The following is an 11,984-nucleotide window of genomic DNA, read 5'->3' on the forward strand; positions in this document are numbered from 1 at the left end:
CTTATTTTAACATGATGTGTCCTCTTACCGGTTTGTGTCCAGTCTGTCCCTTAATGAGTTTTTAATAATTCTTGTGAGTTTTCCCTAGTTTTGTATTTTTGTAAAAATTTGGATGGAAACCAATAAGCGGTATATGAAAATATATTAAACTTGGAAACTGCCACCATCTGCACCAGAGGGTTTATTGCTATTGTGAGTCCCAGGGGAAGGGGAGTGAAGAGTTAAAAACAACAAGTTCCGTAGCCCTGAACTCTTCTCTTTTTTTTTTTTTTTGTTGTTAAAGGGAGCAGACTGAAAGCTCAAGTTCTGAATACTAGCTTAATGCACTCGGAGTCGGAGATGGACAGTGATGACGCTATCTTCACATGGCCGGACCGGGAGAAGGGAAAACTCCTCCGCAGCCAGAATGGCTCCCTGCGGAATGGCCAGGTGATGCCCAAGAGCCAAAGAGAGGAGATCTTATAGCAGGAAGAGAAAGGCAAGAAGCCGGGACTTCCGTTGCCAGAGGCCTGAGGTTGCCTTTTCGTTCGTTGTTGTCTCTTCACTGGTTGCAAACTGGTCAACACTTGAACTGGCAGAAAAACTGTGAAGAGATTACAAAATCAAATTGTATCCTTTCAGGGACACGTGGAATAAGGAGTTCAGCTCCTCAGCAGGAGCAGATCTCTGGGACCCCTCCACCTTTTTGAAGGATAGAACCACTCCTGCAGCAGCCGCGGAGCTGTCCCACTACTGAAGACTACAAACCTGTCACCCTGCCTTGCAGAAGGAGCTGGGGGCTCTCCTGGACTGTAGGGATACTGTAACTGGGGTCTGGGACCTGGAACCCTCAAGGTGGGTCTTTAGCTATGAGGCGCTGCTCTCATCACCTCCGCTTGGGCACATTCACTGCACTAATAGCCAGGGGTGCAAAGATGACCTCTGAGCAGGTGCTGTATCTGTCTCTCCTTAAACCCACCCAAATTGGGAGTGCTGCTGTGTTTTGTTTAGGTCTTGTCACTGGAAATGAGAATGTCGTTTTGTAGCACAGGTGACCTGAAAGCCCATAGCATCACATTCGGTTTCAAACTGTGAATTGAGGAGATAATCTTTTATCTGCTGGTGGGATTACACTTCTCGCCTGTTTTCTTCAGTATAACCATGCGACTTAGCTAATCTAAGATGGGGTAAGGTGACCTGCTCTGCCATAGATGGAGCTGCTTTTACATAACAGATAACAGTTATTATATACCAGTTTGCTGCTCTTTTCAGGCCCCAGCCCCCACCCCGGATTTAAATGTGAAATAAATGTCCATGAATAGTCTGAAAGGTTTTGTTAAAACTGAGAGACCCTAGCAGGGAGAAGGCCTGGTGTTCAAGCAGTGCAAATATGCAGACCATCCCGTCCTGGAGTGTAGATTTGACTGTGTCTGGGGGGTAAGAGAGTAGGAAATGAGAGGCAAGAATCCCAGCCGTCCTCTCGCCCGTTCCCCAAACACCTGTAGGCTCTGGGAGTCAGCTAACAGTGCAGTCACTGATGAAGTATTTCTAAACCATATGATGTGAAAGACTGATTGATTGTATTTTGCCTTTTAGCAGCAAAGTGTGATACTACTGATTATAACAAATTTAAGTAAAATGAAATAAAAATCTTTGAAGGACTGATGAACACCCCTCATCAACTGTGCTCCAGAGTGGAACGCTCCTCAAGCACCTGAAGCCTTAAGCTGCTTACTGGTGGGTACTGTGGATTCAGTTGTCTCACTGCTCTGGGCACTTAGTCCATGGCGCCCTAGGCTGATGGTAAATGGACAGCTGAGCTTATCTGTGTTCTCGAGCTCTATCACCGTGATACCGGAGCTGCTTCGTCTCCCAGAAACGTAGCAAGATGATGACAAAATTCACAGAAGTAATTGTATTGCAGAGGAGCTGTCTCGCATGTGCACAGGTTAACTGGGCTATCTTAATTGTCTCTTCTTTTCCGGCCTTGATTGATTTGTTTACCCCCTTAGCTCGTTTATTTTTTTCATAGTCTCTGGATTTTATTTGCATTTTCTGTTTTGTGGGGGTTTTTTTAATGCTTGTGCTGTACGGATAAACTTTTCTGGGTGGATGGTTCCCCTGTTTGTCTTGGTGATGGGTACGTCCCCCGACCTCAAGAATTTATGTAACCCCAGTGGGGCGTTAGTGCTGATGTGATATAAAAGGGAGATAAGGGGAGGGTCAAAATGGTGAAGGAGAGCAGAAAGATGAAATGCTCTGGAAAAAGTGTTCTCTAGTGTCTGGACCCTCTAGAAAGCTCTCGGCACACACCTGTTTGATTAAAGCCTCACTTTTACGGTAAGAGTTCCACAGCGATAAAAGCTGCTTCCATTGTTCTGAGGCCATGTTTTTACCGAAAGACTTTGTGTGGTATTCATTACATTGTACTTTGTGAGGGTTTGATGTCCCAACTTCTCCCTTCCCAGTGCACACATGAGGTCTGAGGTTACTTGACCCCTCAAAGAAAAATGGGGAGACCCAATAATCCACAGTGAAAACAATCCACCGATGAAAACAAAAAACTGTGGATACAGATGATCTGGAGATAATTTATTAAACACTGATATATAAAAACATGAAAATTCAATTAAAAAAGTACAATGATAAAAAATGCAGTGATAAAAATCCAACCGGACCCTACACGGTCCGTGTTTTCGCAAACATGCCTTCCTCAGGGGTCCAGTGGTTTGCAAACTCACATATAAAGAATTGGACCCCTGAGGAAGGCGTGTTCGCCGAAACACGGACCGTGTAGGGTCTGGTTGGATTTTTATCACTGCATTTTTTAAAGGAGTGTAAGGTCCAGGAGCAGGTGCTGTGAAACACTGAAGCGGTTTGCAATTTAGAGAATGACACGGTGACAGAATTCACACGGATAACCGCGGGAAACCATCCCGTCTCATTCTTTAGTATCTCTCTCAACCTCAGTCTACACCAGCATTTCTCAATACGAGGCTTTTGAGAGTCAGTATCATACTCTTGATTTTTCCCTCTCTCCTTAAAGAATGATAAGAAGATGGTTTTCCGTGGTTAACCACGGGGACAGGGACAACTGTCCCCATGCCATTCTCTGTAATAGTTCTTATGTGAGCCAAGTACAGGACAATCAAGCTATTGTGACATCACTGCTGAGGTTGGCTCTTAGGCATTGGTGGAATGAGGCATTATGACATCACAATCTCAGCTCTGGAATGTTGCTACTCTTTGGGTTTCTGCCAGGTACTTGGGACCTGGGTTGGCCACTATTGGAAACAGGATCCTGGGCTTAATGGACCTTTGGAGAATGACACAGGGACATAATTTGTCCCTGTCCTCATGGCTAAGCATGGAAAAACCATCTCGTGTCATTCTTTAGTGTCTATTTCAATCTCAGTCCTTCTACACCAACATTCTTCAATGCAAGGCTCAAAGATGCCCAATCACACGTTTGATTGTTCCCTCTCTCCTTAAAGAATGACATGGAGACGGTTTCCCGCATGGATGAAAACAGTGATGAATTCTGTAACCGTGTCATTCTCTTGCATTAAACCAGGCAACCCACGAAAGGGTTTCACTTGCCAAAACATGGTATCTGGAAAGAGACGATGGGAGTGTTTGTGGAGGCAGCCTTAATGCGTGTGGCCTTTTATTCCTCTCCAGCCCCAGTCCATGTTTAAGTCAGATGCTGAGGATGCTTTGCGAACTTTGGATCCCTAATGCCATCCTTCTTTACTGAGCTTCTCAGGACAGCACCTTAACCACACAGTTACTTGGAGAACAGTTGAATAAAATGCTTTATTTTGAAATGATTTCACTGTTGTCTTTTGTTAGAGTGAGAGATCTCCAGCAGTGCCAATAAAAAAAAACCCAAAACCAGGTGCCTGAAGTTCCAGGACACAGCCTGTTATCCCAGTTGGTAATATAATTCCTTTAGGTTGTATGGATTAAAACTTGCCGCTTGCACCAATTCTGCAGCTCTGCCCAGGCCTACCAGCATCTCTAACTTCCAGAGGCAGGAATGTTCTGAGGCTTAGAAAATAGGTTGACTCGACTACAGCACGCTGTCGCCTGCTCTGTTAAACAGTCTGCTTCCATATCTCATTGATGACATGGGCAGGAGTGGCTCCTGGGGGAATCGGCCCACTGTCTCTGCCACTTCCTCTGCATGCTGGAAGCTCTAACACTGTGGCCAGGCTGCCAGGATCTTGCCTTACAGTGGCAGACTTCATTCCTTTCATACTGCTGCCCCTTATGCCTGGAATAAACTACCTGAGCCCATGCATCACACCCCTTCCCTTGTCCAAACGTAGACTGAAAGCCCACCTTTTCAAGGGACAGAGAGAGATGTTGGTTGGGGAATGGAATGATGTCTGCAGGAGAGGAAGATGCAGGAGGCAGAAAGAAATATTGGATGCACAGTCAGAAGGAAGTGCAACCAGAGACTCATGAAATCACCAGACAACAAAGGTAGGAAAAATGATTTTATTTTCAATTTAGTGATCGAAATGTGTCGGTTTTGAGAATTTATATCTGCTGTCTATATTTTTCACTATATTTTTCTGTTTTTCTATAGTTGCTACTGAGGTGACATTGCATATTTTAAAGTCATCTGCCTTCCTGAATATAAATGATAATTAACATTTTCTGTGCTTACAGTGTGCTTTCATTTTTATTGTTGGTAGATCATTTTGACTTGGTCATTTTAAAAGCTCGTAAGCTAAAAGAGTTCCACCTGAGAAGCATGCAGGAACAACTGTCTACAAATCCCTTTCTCTTGTCCCTCCCTCCTTCTTGCCCACCTACTCCCTTCCCTCTGACCTGATCTTCTGCTATTTCTGAAATGGGGAGGAATTTCACAGAAGCAACAGTGGCAAAAAAAATCAGTCTGTCACTGCCTGGGACGCAAGATTGGTGTTATTCTGTGGGCAAGTGACTTTATCTTTCTACCTCCATTCCAAGCATTATTAAAACCACAGTTTTCCTTATACCATAGATCAAGAATTTACTCTTAGTTGGTTGGTTTTATATCCCATCTTCCCCAACGAGCTCAGAACAGGTTACAAGGTTGACATTCATAATGCATAGACAAACAGATTATGAATTTACATGTGTACAGTTGGGTTTCTTCATGCTCCAGTTTTAGTTTTGTATTTATTGTATTAATGTTTTAGATTGGTACCATCAAACTACAAATGCAACATTATGAGAGCGATTCTATCACTGGAAGCCTTCATTTAAGCACTTGGGGAGATTAGATTCTTACCTGGATAATCTTTCTGGTAGAAAGGCATACGAGGGATGCTGAAAAGTTCTTAGCCCAACCCAACTTCCTAAATTCTAGCATTATTTGCCACTGTGGCTGAAAAGAGTGTTATTTTATTGTACAAAGTGCCAATTTGCAGAATTTCAATGCTATGTTTTGACATTTGTTTCAGATCATTGATTGATCCATGTCAACGAAAAGTGCGGAACTCTGAGCTCTCATGAAGTTCCTGTTCCTGCCGAAGAAAACTCTAAAGGAAATCCATGAATGTATGATGCAAACCTTGATGAGAAAATTATAAAACACAGGCTGATCTTATGGCTGTAGATGTGACACAGGGTGACTGTGGATGACTTTCAGCTACTGATTTTGGCTCAGTGGTTCGTGTGGGCTTTAAGCACCCCTGCAACATACCTGGTCTATAAACTGGGAGATCTTGTGGCAAGGCAGGTGCCTTAGTCTATTTAAAATTCCCATCCCGCCTTTTCATACCGAAGGTTAGGCCAGACTTTGGACAGATGTTTGTATTTTAAAACATAGTTGTTGCCTCCGGTTTCAGATGTCTGAGCAGTGCTTTCATGTGAGACACTGAGGAAGGTCAGAGACTAGACATAACACGGGCTACTCGAACTTCAAGTGTGCTAACTCAACTGAGTAAAAGTGTGATTCTGGGAAGATGTTTATCTTAATTGTGGGATGGTGAAACACAGCTCGCTGTGACATTTCCTTGATTTGTTTTTCAGTATATGCAGGCACAACTTTAATAGGCCAGAATCTGCGTTCAGGGTTCATGTTTGAGGGCGTCCCCATCTTTCTCGTTTGTTTTTTAAGTTCACAACCCAGGCTCAGGACACACCTAACCAGTCAGGTTTTCAGGAGTCCTACACTGAATATGCATGAAGGTTTGCATACAGTGGAGGAAATGCACACACATTTCTTAACCGTATTCATTGTGCTATCTGAAAGCCTGACTGGGGGTGTCCTTGTGAGGGTGGATTGAGTTGAGAACTCCTGCTTTTGGCACTAGAAGCATATGCTCAAAATGAGTCTGATTGTTGCTGGGCTTGGGGGATCTTGCAGCAGGGGTTATGCTCAACCCAATCCTCAGGACACACCCAGCCAGTCGGGTTCTCGGGATACTCACAATGAATATGCATGAGACAGATTTGCATGCAATGGAGGAAGTGCAAATGAATACATCTCATGCATATGAACTGTGGGAGATAAGATTCAAATTGAATTGATTTAGATACTTGTTTGTAATATTTAATAGCTGGTTTTAAGAATTTGAGTTATCCAATAGGCAGCTATTTAATTACCTGAAAAGGCCCCCAAGCTTAGGCTTTATGCATATTCATTATGGATCTCTGGATATCCTGAAAACCTGACTGGCTGGGTGTGTTCAGAGGACTGGATTGAGAACTCCTGCTCTAAGACCCTCCAGCCACTAGATGTCACCCTTAAGCAATACTCAGGCTTCGCTTCCCCAGCTGAGCAGCAGAAGACCTGATATGGTAATCAAACTAAGGAGCTTCCACCGTACTCAGTGCACAGATCTAATGATAATATAAGCTCAACACACCAAGAGGCCGTTGCACTGCATTTGCCCTTTTTTCTTATTTGAACCTCAGTCCTAGAACTACTTTTCAGGCTATATACCTCCTGCTGAAAAATCCAGCATGGAATTAGTAGTGTATGGAGCTTCACAGGGCAGAGGAAGGGGACAACCTGGTCTGTAGAAATTCAGGGGCTGGGTAGCATGCCACAGTTCACCCTGGAATAATTGGAAGCAGCTACTTGCAGTTTCTGGGTGGCACAGCACTGACACGATTTTCAGCTAAAGCATCGTCTGCACAAAAGCTGTGCTCCTTTTCACAAGCCTGAAAGATTTACCCAAGGAAAATGAGAAAAGAGTGGAGGAGAACTGAGCTGGAGCCGAGGGTGACCAGCTGTCCTCACATCAGACCTGCCAAGTCTCCTGCTTTTGTGGGTCTTCTCCCACCAATGGGCCAGGATCTGCTGAGTTGCCTCCTTCATAAATGGTCATTTCCTGCTGTGGCATGGAGAGGCAACTTCTTTTGCCAGGGGCAGAGAGATAAACAGGGCAGGCTGGGTGGGAGCTGACTCTTCTGCTGAGTAGGTTGGCTTCCTTGACAGCTCTGTCACATTGAAAAAAGAATTCTGATTGAGTCTCCTATGTGAAGTGCATAAGCAGATGTTGGTTTTTTATGAGAGGCCATAGATAGAATTGTAGTTAAACCTGCCACACGCTTTATGAGCTGCTGCCAGGTGCCCCTCCAACTCACACCTCTGACAGGTTCCTTCCCTCCACTCCACCAGATTTTTAAGTCTATTGTGACCGTGGGCAAGTCACTTAACCCTCCATTGTCCTAGGTACAAAAACTTAGATTGTGAGCCCACTAGGGACAGCGAGGGTATCTACTTATGGTTATACTGGATTAGTAGTAGTAAGCAGGAAGGGGAGGCAGCGCAGTCCCAGAGAGGGTTGTGAGTGCCTCTTGAATCTACACTGCCAGCTTGCTCCCATTGCCTCTGACTTGAGGTTGACAGGTGGCAGAGAGCAGGCAGACTGGCCATTTAAACAGGACAAGGTTTGCTATGACCTTTATCAGGAAGATAGTCTGAGGGTGTGGCTGTAACTTCTCTGAAAGAAGGGTAGGAAGGAAAGGCCAGCATGCTGAAAGGTTTTCTGTCAGCCCAACATGCTTTCAGGATGGCTGCTTGTGTATGCAGTCCAGTAAAGGTTGAAGCACGGTTAGCTGGCCTGCATTCAACAGACTTAAAGCTCTTCCCTGCCTGCTAGGGCAAAGGTTTCCCATTCAAAGAATTCCACAGCGAGGAGGGGCCCTTCACACATTTCCAGGCAGGGAGAGGCTCCTTTTAAATTCTTTTCTCCTTCAGGGAAGGCAGGGAATATCCTAGCGAGAAAGTTCATCAAGACACGGGATGAGCAGCCTGTGTGATCTGATGTCCTATAAGATTCCCATAAAACAGCTGAGAAAAGGAGAACTGTCTGCAATTAAAGCTCTGGAGCCGTGAACAATATGGTGTTTTAAGTGGTGCTCAGAAGGTACGGTCCAGATTGTTTCCATTTTGGACCGTAGGCCAAGTTCCCCAGAATCTGACATACAAGCTTATCCCCCACCCCCTCACATGTTACCAAAACTTCTTCCCCAGGGAAATGACTGACATAGATTACATATTAGAAAGTGTGTTAAAAATGAATTTCCTTTCAAATCCCCATTTAATCTCTGTCATGCCATCATTGGAGGCTTTGGCCTCTGATTCTAGATTTTGCCTATATTTTCTCTAAAATCAGCAGCTTTCAAGTCCTGAAAGTTCTCCAGTACAGCTGAGAGGAGGCAAAACCCACACATTGGAAAAGTTCCAAAACCATCCTCATGTCATTCTTTAAGAAGAAAGGAAAGAATCAGAGTATAAATGGACACACCACTGACCCTCAAGCCTTGCATTGAAGAATGCTGGTGTAGAAGGACTGAGGTTGAGACGGACACTAAAGAAGGGCACGGGATGGTTTCCAGCCACTGGCCCTCATGTCTTGCATTGAAGAATGCTGGTATAGAAGGACTGAGGTTAAGACGGACACTAAAGAAGAACACGGGATGATTTCCAGCCACTGGCCCTCAACCTTGCATTGAAGAATGCTGGTGTAGAAGGACTGAGATTGAGACGGACACTAAAGAAGGACACAGGATGATTTCCAGCCACTGGCCCTCAACCTTGCATTGAAGAATGCTGGTGTAGAAGGACTGAGGTTGAGACAGACATTAAAGAAGGACACGGGATGGTTTCCAGCCACTGATCCTCAAACCTTGCATTGAAGAATGCTGGTGTAGAAGGACTGAGGTTGAGACAGACACTAAAGAAGGACACGGGATGGTTTCCAGCCACTGACCCTCAAGCCTTGCATTGAAGAATGCTGGTCTAGAAGGATTGAGATTGAGACGGACACTAAAGAATGACTTGGGATGGTTTCCATCCACTGACCCTCAAGCCTTGCATTGAAGAATGCTGGTGTAGAAACATAGAGTATGACGGCAGATAAGGGCCGGCAGCCCAACACATCCTCCCACTCAAGACTAGCCCTCCCTCCCTGGGGTATCCTTTTTTTTTTTTTTAAGCATAACTCTGTGGTACCCCTACATGTTTGTCCCATCGATTCTTGAAGTCAATCGCGCTACTGGCCTCGACCACCTGGCGTGGAAGACCATTCCATAGATCAATCACCTGCTCGATGAAGAAGTATTTCCTGGTGTCTCCATGAAATCTTCCCCCATGAATTTCAGCGGATGCCTTCTTGTCGCTGTGGGACCCTTTAGAAAAAAGATTTCTTCCTCCACTTCAATTTGTCCCATCACATATTTGAATGTTTCTATCGTGTCCCCCCTTTCTCTGCGCTTCTCGAGAGAATATAAGCGCAGCCTGGACAGACGTTCTTCATATGAGATGTCTTTAAGTCCTGATACCATCCTAGTGGCCATTCTCTGGATCGACTCCGTCCTCTTCACATCCTTCCGATAATGTGGCCTCCAAAACTGGACACAGTCTAGAAGGACTGAAGTTGAGACGGACACTAAAGGACACGGGATGGTTTCCAGCCACTGACTCTCAAACCTTGCATTGAAGAATGCTGGTTTAGAAGGATTGAGATTGAGATAGACACTAAAGAAGGACACGGGATGGTTTCCAGCCACTGACCCTCAAGCCTTGCATTGAAGAATGCTGGTGTAGAAGGACTGAGGTTGAGAAGGACACGGGATGGTTTCCAGCCACTGACCCTCAAGCCTTGCATTGAAGAATGCTGGTCTAGAAGGATTGAGATTGAGACGGACACTAAAGAATGACTTGGGATGGTTTCCATCCACTGACCCTCAAGCCTTGCATTGAAGAATGCTGGTGTAGAAACATAGAAACATAGAGTATGACGGCAGATAAGGGCCGGCAGCCCAACACATCCTCCCACTCAAGACTAGCCCTCCCTCCCTGGGGTATCCTTTTTTTTTTTTAAGCATAACTCTGTGGTACCCCTACATGTTTGTCCCATCGATTCTTGAAGTCGATCACGCTACTGGCCTCGACCACCTGCCGTGGAAGACCATTCCATAGATCAATCACCTGCTCGATGAAGAAGTATTTCCTGGTGTCTCCATGAAATCTTCCCCCATGAATTTCAGCGGATGCCTTCTTGTCGCTGTGGGACCCTTTAGAAAAAAGATTTCTTCCTCCACTTCAATTCGTCCCATCACATATTTGAATGTTTCTATCATGTCCCCCCTTTCTCTGCGCTTCTTGAGAGAATATAAGCGCAGCCTGGACAGACGTTCTTCATATGAGATGTCTTTAAGTCCTGATACCATCCTAGTGGCCATTCTCTGGATCGACTCCGTCCTCTTCACATCCTTCCGATAATGTGGCCTCCAAAACTGGACACAGTCTAGAAGGACTGAAGTTGAGACGGACACTAAAGGACACGGGATGGTTTCCAGCCACTGACTCTCAAGCCTTGCATTGAAGAATGCTGGTTTAGAAGGATTGAGATTGAGATAGACACTAAAGAAGGACACGGGATGGTTTCCAGCCACTGACCCTCAAGCCTTGCATTGAAGAATGCTGGTGTAGAAACATAGAAACATAGAGTATGACGGCAGATAAGGGCCGGCAGCCCAACACATCCTCCCACTCAAGACTAGCCCTCCCTCCCTGGGGTATCCTTTTTTTTTTTTTAAGCATAACTCTGTGGTACCCCTACATGTTTGTCCCATCGATTCTTGAAGTCGATCACGCTACTGGCCTCGACCACCTGCCGTGGAAGACCATTCCATAGATCAATCACCTGCTCGATGAAGAAGTATTTCCTGGTGTCTCCATGAAATCTTCCCCCATGAATTTCAGCGGATGCCTTCTTGTCGCTGTGGGACCCTTTAGAAAAAAGATTTCTTCCTCCACTTCAATTCGTCCCATCACATATTTGAATGTTTCTATCATGTCCCCCCTTTCTCTGCGCTTCTTGAGAGAATATAAGCGCAGCCTGGACAGACGTTCTTCATATGAGATGTCTTTAAGTCCTGATACCATCCTAGTGGCCATTCTCTGGATCGACTCCGTCCTCTTCACATCCTTCCGATAATGTGGCCTCCAAAACTGGACACAGTCTAGAAGGACTGAAGTTGAGACGGACACTAAAGGACACGGGATGGTTTCCAGCCACTGACTCTCAAGCCTTGCATTGAAGAATGCTGGTTTAGAAGGATTGAGATTGAGATAGACACTAAAGAAGGACACGGGATGGTTTCCAGCCACTGACCCTCAAGCCTTGCATTGAAGAATGCTGGTGTAGAAGGACTGAGGTTGAGAAGGACACGGGATGGTTTCCAGCCACTGACCCTCAAGCCTTGCATTGAAGAATGCTGGTCTAGAAGGATTGAGATTGAGACGGACACTAAAGAATGACTTGGGATGGTTTCCATCCACTGACCCTCAAGCCTTGCATTGAAGAATGCTGGTGTAGAAACATAGAAACATAGAGTATGACGGCAGATAAGGGCCGGCAGCCCAACACATCCTCCCACTCAAGACTAGCCCTCCCTCCCTGGGGTATCCTTTTTTTTTTTTTTAAGCATAACTCTGTGGTACCCCTACATGTTTGTCCCATCGATTCTTGAAGTCAATCGCGCTACTG

At 45.3% G+C, this 11,984-nt stretch overlaps 1 protein-coding gene across 3 annotated transcripts in view; it reads left to right on the forward strand.

Annotated features, from left to right (window-relative positions):
* KIAA0319L (KIAA0319 like) overlaps positions 1 to 1,640 on the forward strand; it is a 93,364-nt gene extending 91,724 nt beyond the window's left edge. Inside the window, exon 23 of one of the 3 annotated variants that reach the window (XM_033954131.1) lies at positions 284 to 465. In XM_033954131.1, coding sequence (XP_033810022.1) covers positions 284 to 465 — 182 coding nt within the window. Of the gene's footprint in view, positions 1 to 283 lie in introns of all 3 variants that reach the window. The other 2 variants (XM_033954132.1, XM_033954130.1) reach the window with 2 other exon arrangements.
* Positions 1,641 to 11,984: the final 10,344 nt, after the last annotated feature.

Source organism: Geotrypetes seraphini, chromosome 8 (assembly GCF_902459505.1).
Source record: "Geotrypetes seraphini chromosome 8, aGeoSer1.1, whole genome shotgun sequence".
Lineage (NCBI taxonomy): Eukaryota > Metazoa > Chordata > Amphibia > Gymnophiona > Dermophiidae > Geotrypetes > Geotrypetes seraphini.